At 39.5% G+C, this 23,470-nt stretch overlaps 4 protein-coding genes across 8 annotated transcripts in view; all 4 read right to left on the reverse strand.

Annotated features, from left to right (window-relative positions):
• Positions 1-16,665, reverse strand: part of LOC306868009 (kinesin-like protein KIF15-A) — a 45,084-nt gene extending 28,419 nt beyond the window's left edge. For 2 of the 5 annotated variants that reach the window (XM_079413977.1, XM_079413979.1), the window contains exons 1-13: positions 16,563-16,665; positions 16,295-16,319; positions 14,987-15,170; positions 14,829-14,905; positions 14,715-14,752; positions 13,700-13,797; positions 10,705-10,884; positions 10,370-10,579; positions 6,812-6,937; positions 6,613-6,735; positions 6,386-6,518; positions 6,225-6,301; positions 3,604-3,801 (exon numbers count right to left, since the gene is read on the reverse strand). In XM_079413977.1, the coding sequence (XP_079270103.1) occupies positions 3,604-3,801; positions 6,225-6,301; positions 6,386-6,518; positions 6,613-6,735; positions 6,812-6,937; positions 10,370-10,579; positions 10,705-10,884; positions 13,700-13,797; positions 14,715-14,752; positions 14,829-14,905; positions 14,987-15,170; positions 16,295-16,319; positions 16,563-16,581 (1,488 nt within the window). In that variant the 5' untranslated portion in view covers positions 16,582-16,665. Of the gene's footprint in view, positions 1-3,603; positions 3,802-6,224; positions 6,317-6,385; positions 6,519-6,612; positions 6,736-6,811; positions 6,938-10,369; positions 10,580-10,704; positions 10,885-13,699; positions 13,798-14,714; positions 14,753-14,828; positions 14,906-14,986; positions 15,171-16,294; positions 16,320-16,562 lie in introns of all 5 variants that reach the window. The other 3 variants (XM_079413980.1, XM_079413976.1, XM_079413978.1) reach the window with 3 other exon arrangements.
• Positions 16,666-20,472: 3,807 nt separating this feature from the next.
• LOC306868166 (histone H3.2) lies at positions 20,473-20,883 on the reverse strand (the record flags this gene model as incomplete). The annotated part of the gene is made up of 1 exon (XM_079414217.1): positions 20,473-20,883. One exon carries the CDS (start codon positions 20,881-20,883, stop codon positions 20,473-20,475), a length of 411 nt encoding a protein of 136 aa, XP_079270343.1.
• Positions 20,884-21,678: 795 nt separating this feature from the next.
• Positions 21,679-22,065, reverse strand: LOC306868225 (histone H2A-like; the record flags this gene model as incomplete). The annotated part of the gene is made up of 1 exon (XM_079414308.1): positions 21,679-22,065. The coding sequence occupies one exon, from the start codon at positions 22,063-22,065 to the stop codon at positions 21,679-21,681; it is 387 nt and encodes a 128-aa protein (XP_079270434.1).
• A 514-nt stretch (positions 22,066-22,579) lies between these two features.
• On the reverse strand, positions 22,580-23,203 carry LOC306868010 (histone H1-like; the record flags this gene model as incomplete). The annotated part of the gene is made up of 1 exon (XM_079413981.1): positions 22,580-23,203. One exon carries the CDS (start codon positions 23,201-23,203, stop codon positions 22,580-22,582), a length of 624 nt encoding a protein of 207 aa, XP_079270107.1.
• Between the last annotated feature and the right edge of the window lie 267 nt (positions 23,204-23,470).

A 23,470-nucleotide genomic window follows, 5' to 3' on the forward strand; every position in this document is an offset into this window, starting at 1 on the left:
GTAAGGCAAATTATTTATAAATCTACACAAACACAGGAGAATACATCGCGGTCCCAAAATAAAAGCTCAAACCCTCACTCTGAGTTAACACGGTTTGATGTCCATATATTCATTTGATTACAGCGACTATAGCATTTCTGTCCTAAAGACTGTAATAATTTATAAGTGTTAGTTTTTCTGAAGAATCATAATAAAAAAAAAAAAAATGCATTAACATTTTAGTGTCATTAAAAGTGATAATGTAGCTTTTAGTTGATTTTATTTAATTATTTTGTAATACAGCTATGCCATAGTTATTCAACCCTTATTCAAAATGTTGCATGTTAGGGCTCACAGTTAAAACACATTAAAACAGTGTTACACCTTTGAAAACGCTAAAAGAAAATGTAATTAGAATTAGCTGTTACACACATAGGCTACACAAAGAAAGTGTTCTGTTACATTAGAAAGTCTACGGCTATAAGAAAACAAAAAAGTTCCTAGAGACACAGCTAACAGCCGGATTCATTTAAAAATGTGTTGAAGAAAAAAAAACTATCATCAGGAGAAATAAAATGTTTGATCTGTGCAACTGAGAAATCCCTCAATATAAGCCCAGACTTGTAAGATGACTTGAGGAAGAAAAAGCATTTCAGTGAACACTGCAGACAAGCATCTCCTCTTTCAGTCTCCAGATTAAATCTCATTTTAAACAACTGAAAAAAGCCAAAAATAATCAGTGATCTGGAATCTTTTTCAAGCAAGAAATGGGACGATTCTAGTAGCAAGTCTCAGAGGCTTAAGCACTACGTTCACACTGCAGGCAAATGTGGCTCAAATCAGCTCACATGTGACTCAGATCTGTTTGTGTCATGACAGTGTGAACAGCACAAACCACACAGAATCTGATCTTTTCAATTCGGATTTGTGCTACTTCCATATGTGCTACTAAATCCGACACAAGTCAGATGTTTTGCAGTGCGACTAGTGGTCGGACAATATTTGCCATCTTTCAAATATCGGCATCGGCCGATGCGTTCGAGGAGGGACTTTTATTTTGACGGCGCTGAGAGCTCACACGGTGCTCATATTCTCCCTCTTCATTGTTCGCTGTCGTCGTTAACAGTTCTGTCTAATAGAGATAGAAGTCTGTCTAATAATCAGAACTGTTAAACACAGGAATTAAAGGCATACACAAAGTATTATAATGATTGCTTTTATATTATTAGTAACAGAAAAGTGAACATTATAATACTTTCTCGTTTGCCGACAGCATTCAGCAAGTATGCATTTATATCATTTAAACAAATCTTTGAATAACTAATGAACATTTAATTTTACAAACCTTGCAAACTTCCAGCTGTGAGATCTTGAGAAGCACGCAGCGCAAGTGTTGCCAAATCCACAGTTTCCCCACAGAATTATTATTTTTTTTTCCCCACTGTTGCCACGGGTTGTTTTTCAACTTTCAACTTCCCACTAACAAGATATTTACCCCCCAGAACATGATTGGGCTAGTTTTGAGAAACAATTGGACGGATTTTGTTGCGAAAACCCTGTTTATATCGTTCTTTTGTAGGGATTAACCGTGAGCCGGTTGAAAATCGATTCAAATGTGTGACGGTTGAGATGCTAAACAAATCGCGATTCAATTAGAGGTAGGAGTTCATATGAATGCATGTCTTAACTTACTGTCTTTAAAAAAAAGTTTAGATTAGGGGTGTGCGATATGACGATTTTTGATCGTGGACGATAAAGATGTCTCCACGATCTGCTTTTGAAGAAATATCATAGTATCGTGCTACAGCACACATTATGTCAAATACAGTTCTGGCGCCGCCATATTAATATAGTGTACAGCGTGACATGCATTCACCTCAGTGTTACAGCCAGGTCCATAAATATTGGGACATCGACACAATTCTAACATTTTTGGCTCTATACACCACCACAATGGATTTCAAATGAAACGAACAAGATGTGCTTTAACTGCAGACTAACACAAATGTTAGAATTGTATCGATGTCCCAATATTTATGGACCTGACTGTAACTCAGTAGTTACACTCGAAAAACACTGCACTTACTCACAAAAGTACATTAGTTGCGTGTTTAAATTAAATTGAAACCTAAAATCTATAAAAGGTTAACATTTAGTGCTTTGTCAATCGATGATTAAAAAAATAAATAAACATTTTGTAATTAATAAAGATTAATCACATATTTATAGTGTCATAATTTCACATTGAACCTCCAAATTAACAGAAACAACAAAGATAGTATATTTTAAATATGTTTTTAAATGGCATCCGAGTAGCATATTATTAATGAAGTATTGATACAAATACTGCTACTGGTGTTTCTATTAAATGCATTTTCCCTCAATTTGACCTATTAATTATAGCCATTCAACATTACAGTATGAAAGCTATTATTTTTAACATCTAATAGGCTGAAATATTAAGTGATTTTATTGCATAAGTTGTCAGCGACTAGAGCAGTCGAGTGATTTCTCTCTCTTTAGTTGCTTGATTGACATCAATGACAGACTGTAGCAGGTTTCAAAATAAGCGCTCTCTCTTTAAAACCTGATGCGCATGACGCAGATCTGACACACATCCTATTTTCTCCAAACTCTTTACCGCCATTTAAGACTTAACTAATTTAAGACTACGTTTACGAGATAACTGACCAAAACCACATATTTTGACATAATTGTGTGTTTTTGTCCGTTGAGGCGCTACTGGTCTGAAGCTGCTCGGTGCATGTGAACAGACCATTGTACAGCCGACCGTAGCCTGCTTCAATGCACCGTTTAGGATGAAGGCGGCGAAACCCCAGGTATGCGTCGCCTCATTCTTGAGTTATGAAGAATAAAGAAGGGAAAAGTTAATCTTCCGAAATGAAGCAGCAATAACTTCTCGGGTAGAAGTTACTAGAACTGTGTCTAGGGAGCTGGCCACACACTGCTCTGATCTTATCGGTCCGTTTGCATCTATTATTTGATTCGCTCTTGTCTCATCATAATTGTGTGTGAGACAAATAAAAATCTTGAAAGTTTTACTCGCCAACTGGCGACTGACACGTTACATCTTCTTGCCAACGTTGATTTTCACTCGCATTTGGCGCTTGGCGAGTGTTCATTTTAGGCCCCGTGTATGTATAAATATTCTACTGTCTATACAGTATTACGTTCAATTACGTAAGATGTAACTAATTAAATTACAGAAAAAATAAGAGTAATCCCTTACTTTACTTTTTCAAGGGACCCGAGCAAAAATCTGAATTTAGCACTAAGACTGGCAGTGTGAACGTAGCCGAGACAACATTTACTGGAGGTTAAAAACAATAAAAGATTCTCTACTAAATGTATCTTTTGAAAAATGGGAGCTGCTAATTCAGCAGAGACCTCTTATTTAATTGTTTTCCCAAACTTCACTCTCAAACACCACCATTATTTTAATTCTGTAGTATGTATATTGCATTTTCTACATGAATTGGTTGACATGTTTTGTTTAGAGGTACTGATTCTGTAAAATATGTAAAGTTTACAAAGCGCTTTCAGCCAGTACACACAAACATGTCTCAAATAAGCCACTGTCTGAATTAGTTTAGGTGTGTGTACCTGCTCTCGAAGCAGACGTATCTCTTCCTGCAGCTGCTGGTTCTGCTGATCAGGGTCTGATCTCTGGCTTGTCTGGAGTTCTCTCTTCAGCTGAGCGATATGATCATCTCTGAACTTCAGGATCATGCGGCTGGACTGGATGAATTTCTCCTTCTGAGCCCAGGCAGCTTCCAGATGAGACACTTTCCCCTGAAGAGCCTGGAAGCAAGACAGCAGCAGGAGTCAACTGTGCTTTAGACTGAGCAGAGCAGAGAGAATACGCAAATATGCAATGCTATTATAATTACGATTTTATTATTATTTTGCTTCATAATGGGCTTACGATTTTGGGGTTAGATGACGAAAAGGTGGGCACACAGACTATCTGATCTCAATTAAATTTCTGTATGTGACCCTAAGGGATAAATTTGACAGAAGAGCAGAAAATAAAGGGAGAGTATCAAAGCCACTAGAAGGCAAGCCTGCAACCTTGAGCCAAAAGCGCGCACTGGCACTTCTCAATCGTTCCTATAGGATCTGTAAACAGTGATTGAGTGTCCCACAACTCTGACTGAAATTCAATGATGTCAGGGCTTTAATGTGATTTAAGTCATTTAATGTAATGTGGTTATTAAGGCACATGTGATCCAAGTTTACCATTACGCTTTCTCCAATTGTAAGTGTTTCCCGGCGGCCCGCCCTCCCAACAGCACCCCTCTTGAAGTTCAAGTTCATTTCATTTAATTTTATTTTCTCTATAGCACCAGATCACAACAGAAGTCATTTAAAGTTACCTTTCCAATAGAACAGGTCTATACCTTGTTCTTTTATTAAACAAACTTAAATAGCCTTACGTAATTTGTCTTATTTACACAACGACATGTTATTTCGGTCTCTAACGTTACATTCGCGATCTCTGTGTGTGCATCGGGGCGGAACCCTGCTGTGCGCGCACACACACACACACACACACACATACACACACACAAACACACACACACACGCGCGCACACACACACACACACACACACACAAACACACACGCGCGCACACACACGCACGCACACACATACATACACACACACAAACACACACACAAGTGAGCCCACTCCCACTAGTATTTGTAAATATTAAGCCACAAAATGACTATTTAAATATGACTTCTGCCTGTCTCGGTATTAATGTATGGCGCAGACGCACGGTTTTGTTTGCTACTCGAACAGAAGCACGTGAATCTTGCGGTGATATTAACATCTGCCGCTTCACTAAATGAGGACATGAACAACATCTCCAGAACTGCTCCGAGAGTCACTTCATGATCATTTACCGTATCATTTGTGTAAACTATCCTCATATCATATACACACAGAAATGTAAAGGTATTCACGGCAACCCGTCAAAATAAAAGTTTGGGTTTCAATTGTAGACATCGCGGCAGAAATATATTCCTATTGTTCAGTAGAATGTAGGCCTACGTAATAGCCTGCTAAAATTATTAAAACCTTATTTTTAAGGAATAATCATAAAATTTGATTGAATGTTTTAATTGTAATATTAAATCCCCATTATTTTAAAAAAAAGTTTAATTTTCATGAATTAAAAAGATAAATTAATGTTTTATGCCAGAAAAAACGACCCCCCCCCCCCCCCAAGTCATAAACCTGGGGTAAACGCTAAGCAATGCATACCCTCTCATCTCACTATAGTAAGTTTTGTTTATGAATGAACTGCGTTTTTAAAGGAATCTAGTGAGTCAATGATTCAATTGCCCATTCATAAAGACAGTCATGTTGCCTACTTCATTCCTGAATGAATCAGCTGTTCGAACGAATCAATTAAATGAATAATTCAGTGATATAATCAGTGACATACCGCCACCTACTGGTGGTTTTAATTAAATTTAAGTATCTTTTCTGTAGAGCCCTGCATTTCGGCCTGGGCCCAATGGGCCCCAACTTTTTTGTTTTTACACCTGTAGGGCCAGGCTTCGGGCCAAATTTCACATCGTAGTTCAGACACGGGACGGGTCTCGGGCCTGTTTTAAGTTTCTCCTTATTTTTATATTAAGTCTTCCATCAATTAGTGATGAAAAAAATTGCTGCGTTGATGGAAACAACACAAGACCATGCTGCCGCGACAGAGCGCTCGACGATGTTTAGTGTCCCGCAGCAGCAGCAGGCGCTCAAGTGACTTCAGCGCAGATGAAGATTTCTGCGTTCAAATGCACGCAATAGGCTAAAGCTTGCCGCAAAGCCCCAGCAAACATAACCATGAATGTGTCTGCGGGAAATAGTAAGGAGATATTTGAATCATTTACTAATATACTAGGTTTTCTGAGTCCGTGTCGCAAGGATGAAGTTGTTGATCCTGACTCACCGTCTCCTCATTAGAAGCGCCTTTAGAGAGAAATGCATATTTGATTATGATTAAGATCATAATAAAAGTTTGTTTTCAATTTTTTTTTCGTTAAGTGATAATTTAAAGCTTTCTATAGATATATGTATCATGTCTGTGAGGCATGTATTCGCTCAGCTTCGGTTCATTTTTGTGACGCGCTCCTGTACAAGACGGCAGAAAGCGCATCATGTTTGTTTTTGTTTTATAAAAGCACAACGTTTTGTTGATATGCACATAAAAGGCACCTTCTTCTCCTCCTGTGCCTTCTTCCAGAAGCTCATGGCCTGAATGAACTGAGTCTTGTAGGAGACGTCAGAGTGTGCTGCAACACAAAAATCTGTTTAAACAATAAGAAACAAATGAGTATTAGGTCCAGACAGATGCATTGTAAAGTGTGTGTGTGTACCTGTTTGCTGCTCTGATGGTGTGACCTCTATGACCCCTGCTTGTGAAAGAGCATTTGCGAGCTGCTCCTTCAGTTTTCTCACTTCCGCTTGCAGTTGTCTGACATTACCCTGAGTGTCCTCATTTACCATAGCCTACAGACAGACAGATTAGCCTCCTCACTGCACCAATTCTTCAAGAATATTGAGAACATAGTGATTGTTTGGCTGAATGATTCTGTTGTTCAACCTTATTTTTGATGAGTTTGGCTCTCTGAGCAAACTGCAGAGTGGAGAGCGTCTCTCCGAAGCACTTGGAACCAGGATGAACGTTAGCGATGATGTACGTCTTAGCATTTCCGCCCAGAGAGTCCTGAACACATGAACAGCAATTAGACACGATTTAATAAACATGCATTTTTACAGACACATTCGTAAAGAGTCCTTACCCTGAGCAGGAAGGTCAGTTTCGAGTCTCTATAACAAATGTGACGGTTCTTCCCATTCGACACATCCATCAGGGCCATGATCACCTGACCAAGACACATCAGTGACCGGTTTATGCTGCTCGCCTCCTAAAGCACAAGTCAAAAGGCTAGAGTTTAATATAAAGTAATAACAGTAGAGTAACAGACATGTCTTTAAAGCAGCCGTTCTTAAACTGTTCAGTTGTTGGGCCACATCTCCATTACAACAAGAATTGCATCTAACTAAGTAAACATGGTTTTACTTGAACTTGAAACATCCCCACTTTTAAGATCCTTATTTTACCATACTATCCCCCGGTTTCACAGACAAGACTAAAATGCAAATCTGAGCTTTTTCCACTGAAAGAAACTTGCACTGACTAATCTTAAAATATATCAGTGCCTTTGTTTCGTCTCAAGATGTGCACCAGTAATGATTTTTTCTAAGGCATGTTTCTAAAAATTACTTAAACGTCCTAATTGAATTACAGCCTAATCCTGGCTTAGTCTAAGCCTTGTCTGTGAAACCAGGCCTAAGAATAACTATAAACACTTATTTTATGATGTATAATGGTCAGCCTCAGCGTTGCCAGGTTTTCACAAGAAAACCCACAAAACTAGCCCAATGGTGTTTCAAGCGGGTCCAGTGGTAAAAATCACGTTCCGGGGGTAAAATACAGATTTTTTTGCCAGGTTCCTCTGGTAAAATTCGCATCGCAGGGGCTAAGTATCACGTTATTGGAGTCGCTTCAAACCGCAGACATGAAAAACACCCCGAAGCAACAGTGTTAAAGGAACTCAATTGTGCGGGAAAACCGCAGACTTGGCAACACTGGTCAGCCTTGTTAGCAATGCAACATAAACACTTTACAAATGACATTCAGTGACACTGACTGTTATGATTTAATGAATCATTCAATTAATTTAGTGTTGGTAATTGTTTGTCAATTACATTAGGGTGGGGAAATAATCACAGGTCCACATTAGCATTACAGTTTTTTCTGAACGCTTAAGCGCTAATCGTGATTCTTGTAGCACAATTTCTAAAACTATTAATACGTATAGCAAAACCACTCACTGAGTTTGCAAAACTAAAAGCACAAACACTGCTTTGCACTCAGTTTGCAATTTTGTAATACACTTTGCAAAACTGTAGGCACAATTCACTGCACAACAGTCTTTTTGCAGAACTGTAAACACAACTCACTGCTTACACTCAATTACCAAATTTCCAACACACTCCTAGCAAAATTATACACATGTATGGCTATCATTAACACTATTTTGCCAACTGTCTGGCACACTTTCACATGTGAAAACTGTTTTAGATAATTACTTCACTTTGCAATCAGCCTAAGCACTATAAGTAAGCCACAGGTAAGCTGTCTGTGTGGAGTACAATGGAAGGAGCAGTAAGAGTGAGAATCAGAGGAGGCCGAGGAGGCCGAGGGAGAGGACGTGGAGGTGAAGAAGCGAGAGGGTTAGAGGACGTTAGAGGAAGAGGAGAAGGAGGAGCAAGAAGAGGACGAGGAGGGGAAAGAGGAAGGGTAAGAAGAGTAAGAAATAGAATAACTGATGACATCAGAGCTACAATAGTGGACCATGTCATCAACCATGGGATGACCCTGAGGGAAGCTGGCCAACGGGTTCAGCCTAATTTGAGCCACTACACTGTGGCAAGCAACATTAGGACATTTCAAAATGAGAATCGGTAAGTACTTTGTAGCACTGCCATACTCTAATGAGAAACACAACAGTACCATACATGCAAAAATACTGAAATTGTTACTTTACAGAATTGCTAGACGTCCAGATGTTGGGGGCAGAGGAAGAATGTTCACTCCAGAGCAAGAGACCCATATAGTGAACATGGTGATTGCCAATAATGCAATAAGACTGCGCGAAATACAGCAGCGCATAATTGATAATGACACCATCTTTCAAAATATACACAGTGTAAGCATTTCTGCACTAAGTCGTGTACTTGCGCGCCACAGAATAAGAATGAAGCAAATTTACAGAGTTCCTTTCGAGAGAAACACAGAACGTGTAAAGCAACTGCGATATGACTATGTGCAGGTAAGCTATAGTGTCATTGGTTCTGAATTGGGAAGTGCATACTGTAGTGCTGTGCATGGGCCTGATGTGTTGCATTTGTTTTGTCTTGTCCAGAGAGTGATGGAACTAGAAGCAGATGCCATGGGACATGAGCTACTTTTTGTAGATGAGGCCGGTTTTAACCTCAGTAAAACCAGGAGACGTGGCAGGAACATTATTGGACACCGTGCCATCATCAATGTCCCAGGACAACGTGGTGGTAACATAACCATGTGTGCAGCTATAAGCCAAAATGGTGTTGTTCACCATCATGCAACCATAGGCCCATACAACACTGCACACATTATTGCATTCCTGGACACCTTACATGACATGCTCACTGTTCAGAGACCAGAGCATACCCGATATGTCATCATATGGGACAATGTTAGTTTCCATAGGGCTGCTTTGGTCCGCAACTGGTTTACAGACCACCCATCCTTCATGGCACTCAACCTCCCTCCATACTCTCCATTTTTAAATCCCATCGAGGAGTTCTTCTCTGCCTGGCGCTGGAAAGTGTACGACCGTCATCCTCATCAACAGGTAGCCCTTTTACAGGCAATGGAGGAGGCATGTGGAGATATTGACCAGGCATCATGTCAGGCCTGGATACGGCATTCAAGGAGATATTTTCCCCGGTGCCTTGGACTGGAGGATATCGCATGCGATGTGGACGAAATTTTGTGGCCGGACCCAGAAAGACGACATGATGTAGGCTGTCTTTTTTTTTGTTGTTGTGAAATTACTACTTTGTGTTCTGACTTTGTCTTGGTTTTGATGAGTGTGAATAAACACCAATACTTGAAGTTTGGATCCTTGTATGTTTACATGACACTATGACAAAAGTATGACCTCAAATTGACATCTGTACACAGAGAAAGCAAAAGCCAGATGTGTTTTGTATTCATACCATCAGTGTGTAGTTGGCACATTGTGTGCTTAGTAGATGATGGCTTGTGTTTACTGTTTGATACGAAAACACCATTTTTACGAAGGTGTGAAGAGTTAATCTAGCTGTGTTCGCTTTTGCAAGAGAACTACAATGTTTTGATAATTGGGTGAAAGGTTTTCTTATTTGTGTGTAGAGTTTTGCAAAAATAGCCAATAGTTACAAAAAATGTGCTTAAGCAATCAGAAAAAAACTGTAATATAGTTTGAAATGGAATCAAGTTATATAATGTTGTAATACAATATGCACTGCACTAATGGTAAAACCGGTAATAATAATAATAATAATAATAGTTAACTGAGACTTGTTATAGCACGTTCATATCATTGCTCTTTTGTTGATTCGATTGCTTCCATTGTCCTCATCTGGATAAAAGCATCTGCTAAATGACTAAATGTAATAGTAATATTAAAAAGTGTTTCTGTTCAACCTAAACCACTACTTTGTTTGAAAACTGCACATTTTGACAGGTATATTTTCAACATGAGCACCTTGAGCCGTGAACCCTCGGCATGCGTGTCCCTCTGTCTCTCTGAGCCGGCGAGATCCACCAGGTTGAGCTGAGAGGTTCTGATGTTGACCACTTCCTGTCCAGTCTCCTTTGACTCCAGTGTCATGGTGAACACTGCGTGTGAACGAGAGGACTCGCGGTTCATTGAGGTGGACGCCACTCGCCTGTTCCTCCATCCCATCGACAACACCTGCACACACAAACACGCAGAAATCAAGCACAGAGCTCCCACAAATGCCAACATTGTATGAATAAATATTTCAGTAGCTCTGAGTAGATATTATTATTGTTAGTGTTTAAAAACATGTGTCAGACCTGATAGGCCTCTGCAGCAGAAGCTGCGTATTTCTCCACGGCTCCTTCTACAAAGACACCCCTCTTGATGTCCTCTCGCAGGAACAGGCTGGTGGACACACTGTCCAATAGGTCATAAATCTGCTCATTGTAGATCTCTATGAATGAACACTTGCAGAGGAAGCTCTTCATCCCACCAGACTGCAGATCGAGAGAAAGAGAAAGAGAAAGAAAAACCAATTAAATTAAATGTTTAAGTGAACACTATAAATTGAGGAGGACCGAAAAACATTTTTAAGCAACGTGAGCAATGTTATATGCACTTAATGATTAAATAGCACTTCAACACTAAACTGAAGTGAGATCTACACCACAAAAAATGTCTTTTGATTTATGTATCAATGTATTGTAACCAGTTACTTTTAAATTTACAATGAAATAAGTGATGCAAGTTACTTAGTTTTCAAAGAGGCTTACTCATTTCACTTTAGTGAAAAGGAGTGCGGGAATAGTGTGGGAAGTCGTGGCCTAATGGTTAGAGAGTCGGGCTCGTAATCCAAAGGTTGTGGGTTCGAGTCTCGGGCCGGCAGGGATTGTAGGTGGGGGGAGTGAATGTCCAACGCTCTCTCCACCCTCAATACCACGACTGAGGTGCCCTTGAGCAAGGCACCGAACCCCCAACTGCTCCCCGGGCGCCGCAGCATAAATGCTGCCCACTGCTCCGAGTGTGTGTTCACGGTGTGTGTGTGTGTTCACGGTGTGTGTGTGTTCACTGCTGTGTGTGTTCACTGCTGTGTGTGTGCACGTTGGATGGGTTAAATGCAGAGCACAAATTCCGAGTATGGGTCACCATACTTGGCTGTATGTCACTTCACTTTCACTTTTTCACTTTCACTTAGGTGTGAAAGGGCCTTTACAGTTGTCAAAAATATAACTTTTGTGTAAGCAAGCAAGCAAGCAAGGAAGGAAGGTAGGAAGGAAGAAAGAAAAAAAAAAAAAGTTAGAAAGAAAGCCCAGCCTAGATGACAAACAAAAATCAAAAGTAACGTAATGCATTGCTTTCCATAAAAAGTTATGCAATTAGTAACTTTATGGAGTAACGCAATGCTGCTATGCATGACTTTTAAAAGCAACTTTCCCCAACACCGATTGTAACAATGCACTGAATGTTGAACTTAGCGTTTTCTCAGCTTTTGTATGAGAACCGATACCAAAAAAAAACTAAAAACCTAAGCATGTATTCACCCTCAAGTTGTTCCAAACCTGTGTGAGTTTCGTTCTTCAGATGAGCACTGAAGTAAATATTTAAAAGAACAATTGATTATAGTCATTGACAGTATTTATTTTCATACCATGGAAGTCAATGGCTACAGTCAACAGTTTTCTTTAAAGGGGTCATCCGATGCCCATTTTCCACAAGTTGATATGATTCTTTAGGGTCTTAATGAAAAGTCTATAACATACTTTTGGTTAAAATTTCTCAAATGGTAGTGTAAAAAACCACCTCCTTTTCCCTGGCAATATCTGCTCTGTTTTCAGCACGCTATTATAGTCCATGTTGCTTTAAATGCTAGTGAGCTCTACTGACTCCGCCCCTCTCTTCCGTGGGGTGACGAGCAGAACATAGATGTGTAGATTCCCTATTCGACCGCTCCAGATACGTTAACGCGTCAGCCTTCTCGCATTCACCATAATAATCAATGAATATTCCAAGATATACAAGTGTATAACTTGCTGTTGTAGACGCACACAGTCAATGCGCTCAAAGATTCACAGACCATTCCAAAAGTGTCAGATGGCTTACGTGAGTCCATAGAAACAGTCGATAATGAGGCATCTAGGTATATATATCTATGGCACATACTAAACTTCAGGCGCAAAACTGGCTAACTAGCACATTATTAGGAAAGGCGATTTGTATCTTATATCTTCTTCTGTAGATAAAGCTGGATCACGAATGATTCGGGCGAATATAGATGCATTTATGTAGATCGGGATCGGTGCATTCACTTCAAAGCGAAAGTAATGTTAATCCTCTGCATCTTCAGCGGCTCAGATGTGGGGAGTTAATGACGACTGCTATATTCATTATTACATCCAACAACAAAACACTTCAATCGCTTAATCTGACTCTGCACCGGAGGCGGACAGCTCTCATCTCACTCAGGGTCTTGACGGTCTTGTCAATCAACTATCGTGGGAGTGGTCTGTACAGAACTACGTCATTCTGAACAGCCTGATTTGAGAAAGAGGATTTTAAAATAGGGATTAAAAAAAAAAAAAAAACACTGGGTGGATTTTTATCATTATAGGATGGATGTGTACACACTTCCAACAGACATTTATATGGAAGCCCGTTTCCGCCAATGAATAAAAAATAAAACAAGGTAATTGCGACTTTCTCTCACAGTTCTGAGATATAAACTCGCAATTGAGAGTTTGTATCTCCGAATTGAGAGTTTGTATCTCCGAATTCTGAGAAAAAAAGTCTGAATTGTGAGATAAAAAGTCGCAATTACCTTGTTTTATTTTTTATTCATTGGCGGAAACGGGCTTCCATACATTTATGTTCAAACAACTTGTAAAATAATTTTGCATCCGATGACCCCTTTAACAACCTTCTTCAAAACATCTTTGTTTGTGTTCAACAGAAATAAGAATCTCACACAGATTTGGAACAAATTCAGGGTGATTAAATGACAGAAATTCAAATTTTGGGTGAACTGAGACTCTCTTTAAACTGAACTAATTCAGCATTTCCTTCACACAGAACATATCTCACAGAAAGCACCATATTACTATGGTGTAGCAGCCACTTCAGTGAAAAACACAGACATCCCAGAATCATTAAATTAGCCACATATCAAGTTGATTCAGTTTTCAGCTACTTCTAAATAAAAGAAGTGCTTCCTGATTCCCAATCATAAGCACACAACAAGAAAAAAGGAGCATGATACTGCAATTAATGCAATGTTACATTTATCTGAAATTTTATATTTAATGAAACCCATCTTACCCGTTCCACCTCTCTGTTGATGAGGAAGAAGAGGTATTCAAAACTTCGAGGAATCACACCACGCAGCTCATCAGAAAAGTTATCCAGCTCTGAGGGACCTGCACACACACAAAATACAATCACCTTTACTTTTGTGTATTCAGACTAACTTTCATACCTATCTTCCCAGATATGAACACAGTGGTCGGAGCAAGTGACGAAATGCTAAATATCTCCAAATCTGTTCCCATGAAAAAAACAAACTCTAAATATTCATCTCAATTTTCAGCAAATTTTCATTTTTGGGTTAACTATTACTTGAAGTTAGTACCCCTCAAGTCTACCCAAGTGTACTAGCAGAGTAACCACATACTTCATAATGCAGTTACACAGATTAACTAAAGACGGACGAGATCCACTAACGTCTGACAACTACAGCATGTGAAATACTTTGTTAGAAAAGTGGGTTTTAGCTAATTTTCTAAACAAACGCCTATCATAGAGACAGAGTGATACGTGTCAATCTGAAAACCAGGCCGATTGTGGAGGAAACAACGCTCTCAATTGACTTTATATTACGGGAAGCTGCCTCCTTGTCATTTCTGACTTGTAACAAAAAACAGATCAATGTCTAAATGCTGCTGTGTGGCAAGGTGTACAGCAAACATGCTTAAAAAACAACAGAACTGCGTATTTGTGGTTGACAGCTTATACAATCATAGATCTGGGGTTTTTTAGCTTGTTTGCTGTACACCTTGTCACACAGCAGCTTTCAGGCATTGTGTTTTTTGTTTTTTAAGTCAGAAATGACAAGGAGACAGCTTCCCGCAATACAAAATCAATGGAGAGCATTGGACCCCCCCCCCCCACACACACACACAGTGTGGGTGTGGCCTAAATGCGCTCTGTCTCTATTGCAGTAGATAAAATAGCATCTTTATTTTATCACAAGTGTCCAATTACATTTTGAGAGCTACTGTAAATTGTGTGCATACACAACCTTGCAGGCCTATTGACCACAAACTTCATCACTTACCCAACATGGTGAAGGTCTTTCCTGAGCCCGTCTGTCCACTGAAAAACAAACACACCACATCATGAATATGCCACGGCTCTAAAACATGCCAATACAAGCCACACAGGAACTCACTAGGCAAAAATGGTCCCGTTGTATCCATTCATGCACGACTCCACGATGTTTTTAGCCACGCTGGAGAAAACCTCCTCCTGAGAGACATAAAGAAGAGTGATGAGAGGATTACTCGACTCGTCTTCAGCCAGAGAAGATGAACCTAACCCCTGCCTCACCTGGCTTGTGTTCATGTCAGCCACATGGTCGTAGGTGAAGGTGCGAGGCTCTGGTTTGCAGTGCAGTCTGACGGTGTGCGGTGCGCTCACTGTCAAACACAGACTGTGATCTCCGTCTGTCATTAACCCAGTGCCTTGAGTCAGCGGCCGGACTCGCACAAACACCTTGATGGCATCTCCATCACTGCAGGAGGATTTTCACAAAAAAACCTGTCATCAGACATTTACTCACCCTTATGTACTTCCTAACCTGTATGAGTTTCTTTCTTCTGTTGAACACAAGCTGGCAACCAAATATAGTAGTCGTTATTTGAAGTGGATTAATAAAAAGTTCAAAGTTGTCCTAAGACAAGAACACATTTTGGTTTTAAGTTTTAGGACAACTTTGATAAAAGGCTTTATTTTAACCTAAGGTGTCCTTACAGTGTAGTTACACATTTGTTAAGTACTGAGTAATATTAATTACATGTATTTACTATACGGGTAGGATTAAGGTTTGGCTTAGGGTTACTTGCATGCAATTATGCAGAAGTATTATTATAATACTTAGTACGTTTAACAAGGACACCTTAAAGTGTTTTTGATCTTCTTCAAATGTTGACTACTCTCTAGTTGCCAGTAGACACTGATTCCAATGCTTTTTTGGTTTGTTTTTCATACTTTAAAACTACCGTCAATAATCTTCAAAATATCTTCTTTTGAGTTGAACAGAAGAAATACCCTCAAATTGTTCCAACCCTGTATGAGTTCGACTTAATGATGACAAAAATGTAACGTATTGGGTCTCAGTAGAGCATAAGTTTTTAATAATGATCTCCACATTCGTTTATTAAACTTAATGTGCTTAAAAAAAATAGCGAAGATATGAGAAACAAAGTGCGATTAATTTGTTTCTGTGTTTCAAATGTCAACAGACCAGCATGATAAACACAGACAAGTCTTAAGACTAGTCCCAGACTCAAATACAAGTCTGAGCTGAACTTGCACTGACTGATCATAAAATACATCAGTGCCTTTGATTTGTCTCAAGATGCACCCCAGTAATGTTCTTCTTTAAGTATGTTTATAAAAATGACTTAAATGTCCTAATTGAGCCCTGTCTGTGAAACCAGGCCTATATCACCTAATGTTATGCTAATCACCAGATCTGTTATAAACACCTGAAACAAAAAGAGTTTAATCGTGTAAAAACGAAGAAACTCGATGTATATAAGGTTAATGGTATAAAACATTAGCTGTAATCTCGTTCCCTGTTTTGGACGGTGGTATGATTTAGCTGTATATTGTTTATAATGTTAAATTAAGTACCTGTTAGCGTTTGATTCCGCGGCTGCTGCACAGAAAACATAAACAACACAATTCATTTAAAAAGCAAAACTATAGTAAACACTATGCTAATATAAACGACAACAAAAGCTGATCAGTAAACATTAGCGTGTGCTAACATTACCCTCCAGTAATAACAACAACAGCTATCTACTGTTTATCAATGTCAGAAATGAGAAATTTAGTTTAGTATCACGCGAAGATTGTAAACAGTACATTAACTCATAGCATGAGCAAACTAAATCCCCACCTTTGCCTTTTATATTCATAATTCATTACTTTATCTCCTCCGTCATGAAGAACAGATACAAAATTTGGCGCCTTGTTCTTCTTCTTCTTCTTCGGTTTTTAACGGCAGCCTGTGTCCCGGAAGCTGCACTCCTGCCATCTTCCGGAGAGAGTTTACAGCTACAGTGTCATATTTCCCCCGTTATTCACCTGTTATCCTTAAAAAGTGTCTTTTACCTTGTCACTCCAGTATTCCCCTTTAACCTTTTTCATTCCCAATCTCTCTATTTCTCCCATCAAGTCCATCTGACAATATTTAAGGAAAAAAATAAACAAAAAACTTTGGTTGCTTGGCTGAATAAATATTTTGATGACAGCATATATTTGTAATTTATTATTATTATTAATATTATTATGATACCCAATTACCCCTAGTCTGGAAGTAATTGCACTTTTTAGAAACTTTCCCCAATAATTTCAACAATAATTACCGACTATTCAAATTAGATAGCTACGTTTTACTTGCTATTTCAAAAATCAGATTTATTGCTAATTTGTTGAAAACATAAATGCAAAAACCTGGTGTCTGAGAAAGCTCAACGCGCTGCAAATAAAATACCGCAAATACTCACAACACAAGCGATAAAAGAAACGCGCTGCAAACGCAGTTCTTGAGTTGTTTGTGTTTGTTTGCATGTGCACCACCTGCTGTCAAACTGATGAAGATGCGTTCATGATTTGCTGGAGCTTTTCCAGACTGATAGATCTCAATTACAAGCACTTTCTCACAGGGCCATGTGGGTTTGGATTTTGTTTTCCCTTCATTTAAAAACTGCATGTTGTGTTCACTTGTGTTATCTTTGATTGGTTCAGATCATCAAACAAATTTAAATATTAAAGTGTGACAAACATGCAAAAAAAATAAAAAATCAGGAAGTAGGCCAACACTTTTTCACAGCACTGTAATTGTGTTTCATAATGTCTTCAGAGCTGGGTAGATTACTGTAATCCGTTACTGTTTCCAAATAACATGACAACAATTGTACTTACTCCATTACATTAGGAATCATAATCAGACGACTTTTAGATTACTTTATTACCGATGCATATAAGGTTAATGGTATAAAACCATTAACCTTATATACATAGATTACTTTATTACCTTTAAGCTTTCTCGTTTCTCACATTGATTTAAACAGGATAACCGTGTACCATATATTCAAAGAGTAAGGAAATATATTATATTTGTTGTTATCATGAAGTGTGTTAAACCTTATTACTTCAAGGTTTCCCAAGCTGGGTTTGTGAGTTTAACGAACAGTTAATCATTAATCAAATCATAAAAATGTTCAATTAAAACACTTTGAAAATGAATCAAAATAAAACACTTCTGAAAAAAATTCAATATTGTATATGTTTACCTGCATATCATGTGATATCAACCAACAGGGAGTCCATCGGGTGTACTTCAAATAAAAATATATTAGGTGAAAGAGGATCAGAAGTTGGTGAATTTGTGCATTTGAATATGTTTGAAAGACAAACGCCTTCCAAAGTAATACATGGTTAAATAACTGATAGTCCAAATAAAACGTAATGTGTTCATCAGCAGTTGATGCAGTGTTGAAACACTTCTTAAACCTGAAATTATTTGAGTATATCCAGTGTTCAGATGCTCTGTAGCACCTGATTAATGACTGATCTCTGTGTGAATCTCCCAACGCTATCTCACAGCAATTCGTACGTATTTTACGAGGTGGCTAATTCGTAGGAATTCGTACGACCTCACTCGTACGATTTAGTACGATTTGTCTAAACCCCAGTGACGGTTAGGTTTAGGGGCGGGGTTAGGTGTAGGTCATTCGTACAAATTCATACGAATTAGCCACCTCGTAAAATATGTACGAATTGCAGTGAGATCGGCTGGAATCTCCACAAAACTGGAAAACTTTGTGTATAAGCCGAAGGCTATTTTAGAAAGGAATTAGGCAGAATCAACACATTATGTTAATAAGTAATCATGTAATCCATAAAAAGTAACTGTAGTTTGATTACGAGTATTTTACTCTAATTACAAGTACTTCATTTGTGTAATCTGATTACATACATCAGTACTACCCAGCTCCGAATGTTCCTCAGCTGTGATTATATACTCACACACAACATGAGTTACGGAAAATAAAATAGACTCTTTCATGATTTATCATTTTATATTATTTTCAAAAACATCAGTTTGATATGGTTTGTCAATTACACTTGTTTCCTCATTTTTGCCATTTTTCACCGTTTACACAATAGCTGCAAATGCTTTTTAAAGTCTCAAAATGGGACACATAATAGAAGAGTGTGATAAATTGTCTATAATAAAACAGATATTATGTGAATGTGAAGTCCAGCACACAAAAATCATGACCAGCTGCACAAGAAAAACAATGGGTGGAGAGAAGGGTCTGTGAACTGCTGCTGAACTGGTTTTGAAGTGAAGAGTAGTGACTGGTTGGCTGATCATCATGCAGTTGTCATTGTTGTCAGGCATGAGTGTTTTAATCGTCTGTGACTAGACTTAGTGGCCTCTACAGTCCTATAAAGTTGCTGGAGCAGATCGATGAAAGTACAAAAGTGCTGGCAGTACATTCATGTTTTAAGTTCTCAAGCTAAAATATACATTTAAAACATGTTTCATTGTTTGTGTCAAGCCACGCATTTACACCTCTTCTGTTTTACAAATGATAAACAAAATAAATGCACACAATCCATATTTCCTTTACTGGTACAAACCACCTGGTAGCAAAATAACACTAAATTGAATCAGTTTAGGAATAAGCCATTTTAACTGTAGCAGATAACTAAGAAACGAATAGGCTTTACATCAGTTTGCTCTAATCAGGTTTTTGATAAAAAATAAAATAAACTAAATCGCAAAGCAAAAGAAAAACAGTTAATGTAGGCAGAAAAAAAAGCTTAAAATCAACACAGAAAAAAGTTAAATTTACTTAATTTGTATTTTTCAAGTTTTTGCATGCATATTTTTAAAGTAAAATCTACTTAGCTAAGTTAAGTAAAATTAGCAAAGGAAATAAGTAAATTGAAGGTGGCCAGGCAGTTTGATTAGTAATTTCTACTTAATTATTTTAAGTTTACCCTGCAATACATTTCACTCATTCACAGTTTATAGTCTTTACTCAAACATTGCACTGAAAAAAAAAAAAACTATAAAGCACGTGGTTAGGTTACAATCAGGTAAGCAAGCATATATACAACTCATTGTTTTAATGGTAATATGTTTAGTGTATATAGTTATTAACTGAATGAACACAGAGACCTGAATACTTGGCACATGATACACAATGATGGTGACAATCAGTGAAGTGTTCGAGTGTGTATGGGTCATTTTGAGTAAAAAAAAAAAAAACACTCCAGATATCACAAAACAGCAAGTTACTAAACCTAACAACAAAAGCAACCATAAAATGTGAATACATCTTGAAAACCGGAAGAATCAAATAAAACCTTATTCATTTCCAAGTGCATGATGAGAGCAATTGGATCATGACCTTGAGATTTACTTAATCTTTATAAAACTAACAAACAATTCTAATAAAAAAAAAAAAAATAAATAAGAAAAACACAACTTTAAATTCTACAAGCTTAAAGAGTACTAATATTAAATTTACTTTAAACTCTTGCCTTAACTAAATTTAATGTAGAAATTACATTTGTCTTTCTGTAGTATGTACTGCACCACAAAATCTTTCAGTAAAAAATTAACAAAAAAAACTAGAGAAATACGAGAAAAGTAAAAAATTGCGTCAAACCGTAGTTTATCCTCTTCTCAGACAACACATGGTCTACGTAACTGTACAGATCTGAAGCTCTTAAAGTGAAAACGTGAGTGGCTCTTAAAAGAGCCTTTGTGTTTGTGAGGGTTGAGTTTAAGCGCGCTCTCCACGGATGCGGCGGGCCAGCTGGATGTCTTTGGGCATGATGGTGACTCTCTTGGCGTGGATGGCGCACAGGTTGGTGTCCTCAAACAGACCGACCAAATAAGCCTCGCTGGCCTCCTGCAGGGCCATGACAGCGGAGCTCTGGAAGCGCAGGTCCGTCTTGAAGTCCTGAGCGATTTCTCGCACCAGACGCTGGAAGGGCAGCTTGCGGATCAGCAGTTCGGTGGACTTCTGATAGCGACGGATCTCTCGCAGAGCCACGGTGCCGGGCCTGTAGCGATGAGGCTTCTTGACGCCGCCGGTGGCCGGAGCGCTCTTACGGGCGGCTTTGGTAGCGAGCTGCTTCCTCGGGGCTTTGCCGCCGGTGGATTTACGAGCGGTCTGCTTGGTTCTGGCCATCGCTGCAATAAACTTCTTCTTCCGTTCAGCGTACGTAGAAAATGCCACGCTTTCTTACACGCCTGCTTTTAAAGCATCATACGGCCACGAGCTTATGGCGTCAGAAAGGGGCAGAGGCTTGTGATTGGCTGATGTGTGACGTCTGCGCATGACTGCTAGCCAATGACTGCGCAGAAAAATTAAGAGATATGGAAATTAGTGACATTTCAGTTAAGAATATATTTCAGAATGCACAGAAACAGTTAAGGGTTTATGCTTTTCTTCTAAAATATTTGAGAAATACTGATTTAATTACAAAAAATTTGTTTGTTTTTACATACATATACATAAAAAGTATATAATATTTTCGTTCATCGAGGCCTCTCCATCCCAGTAGGTGGCGGAAATGCCCCTTAAGATGGTTTGCCAACCGCCATTAAACAAAAGAAGAAGAATCAGCTTCTGTTTTCAAACGGGGCTTTGTTTCCCGCTTCCCCGCGCAGCCAAAGTCCCTTTCAATGATTTATTGGTCTTTGTTTACGCATCGTGCACACACTACACAATAACACTCTTTAAAGATGTCATACTAACTTTCACTTATTTATTATGAAATATTACGTACTCTTTAGATTAATCTTTAGCTATTCATGGTTTTAGTAAATATCCAAACTCAACAGTTGCAACTTATTTGGTTAATTTAACTATTCCCTATGATGTGTCGCTATTGATAAAACAAACTAACAGAAAAGCGTTCTCTTATAGAGAAAGTGGGTGGCTCTGAAAAGAGCCTTTGGAGTTTATTGAAACCGCTTTAATTTATTTGCTCTTGGCGGGTTTCTCGGTCTTCTTGGGCAGCAGCACGGCCTGGATGTTGGGCAGCACGCCGCCCTGAGCGATGGTCACTCGACCCAGGAGTTTGTTCAGCTCCTCGTCGTTGCGCACCGCCAGCTGCAGGTGACGGGGGATGATACGGGTCTTCTTGTTGTCCCGAGCGGCGTTTCCAGCCAACTCCAGGATCTCAGCCGTCAGATACTCGAGCACAGCGGCCAGATAAACCGGAGCACCGGCACCGACGCGCTCGGCGTAGTTACCTTTGCGGAGAAGCCTGTGAACACGACCGACGGGGAACTGCAGCCCTGCTCTGGAGGAGCGAGTCTTAGCCTTCGCTCTGGCCTTACCGCCGGTTTTACCTCTTCCACTCATTGTTGATTATAATAGCGTCTATTAAAGTAAAACAGAAATGATAAATCCGTGAGCCCTGCTATACAGTTTTAAAGGAATCTGCCAGTCGCCCATTGGTTTAGAGATTGTAAGATTTTAAACCAATCACTGAACTTCCCTCCAACACACACCGCCAAAGCCACGCCTCCACAACTGGCTTTATGATTGTGCTGCATTTTAGACTAAACATGACAGAAAACAGTAAAGAAATTGTCAATTGTTGAAAAAAATAAAAGTAAATGCAAAAGGCGATATTATTTTTAACCTAATTAAATTTAGATCGGTGATCCATTAAAGCTGTTCATATTAATAAACGTGAATAACTTTGTGGCTTTTATAAATTCAGTCAACATGTAAAACACTGAGTGGAGGTAAACTCAGTCTTATAATAATTTACTTTAAGAATCAAACTGCACTTTTGCTCTTTCTTTAGAGTGAGTGGGTGGCTCTGAAAAGAGCCGTTGGGGAATGAAACAGTAACGTTAGATAAAGTTACTTATTTCTTCTTGGGAGCTGCCTTTTTAGGCTTGGCCGCTTTAGGCTTTGCCGTCTTGGGTTTGGCAGTCTTGGCTTTTTTGGGGCTCTTGGCTGCTTTCTTGGGCGTTGCCGGCTTCTTTGCCTTCTTGGGGCTCTTCGTCGCCTTCTTAGCGGCTGCAGCGGCGGGTTTCTTGGCCTTCTTGGGCGATTTCTTAGCGGCGGGCTTCTTTGCCGCTGCGCTCTTGGGCTTCTTGGCAGCAGCGGGTTTCTTGGCCGCGGGCTTCTTCGCTTTAGGAGCCGCTTTCTTTGCCGGCTTTTTCTTGGTCTCGGTTTGCTTCTTGTTGAGCTTGAAGGAGCCGGAGGCGCCGGTCCCTTTGACTTGCACCAGGGTGCCTTTAGTCACCAGGCTCTTGATGGCGATCTTGACGCGGGAGTTGTTCTTCTCCACGTCGTAGCCGCCGGCGGCGAGAGCTTTCTTCAGCGCGGCGAGGGACACGCCGCTCCTCTCCTTGGACGCGGACACGGCTTTGACGACCAGCTCACCGACGCCTGGACCTGCTTTCTTGGCTTTGGCAGCGGTCTTCTTCTTGGGCGCTTTGGCCGGCGGGGCGGCAGCAGCCGGGGCTGGAGCGGTTTCTGCCATTTATACGAGCTAATATACAGTCGCGCAAACAACGATGAGTGTCGCTCGAGCAGCGCTGCGCTCTTATACAACACATGAGAACCTTATAGACTCAACCGCGCCGGTCGGTGTCTGCGCGCCTCTGCGAGCTCCTCGCGCTTGTGTTTTCTTCTCCTACATTGAAGGGCAAAACTCGAGTGGTAAAGCAGTTTGACGCAGTAAAAACCAAGCGAACACCAAGCATAGGTTCTTGGCTTTCTTTGGAGACTAAAACACGCGACGAGGAAA

Source organism: Barbus barbus (genome assembly GCF_936440315.1).
Source record: "Barbus barbus genome assembly, chromosome: 50".
NCBI lineage: Eukaryota > Metazoa > Chordata > Actinopteri > Cypriniformes > Cyprinidae > Barbus > Barbus barbus.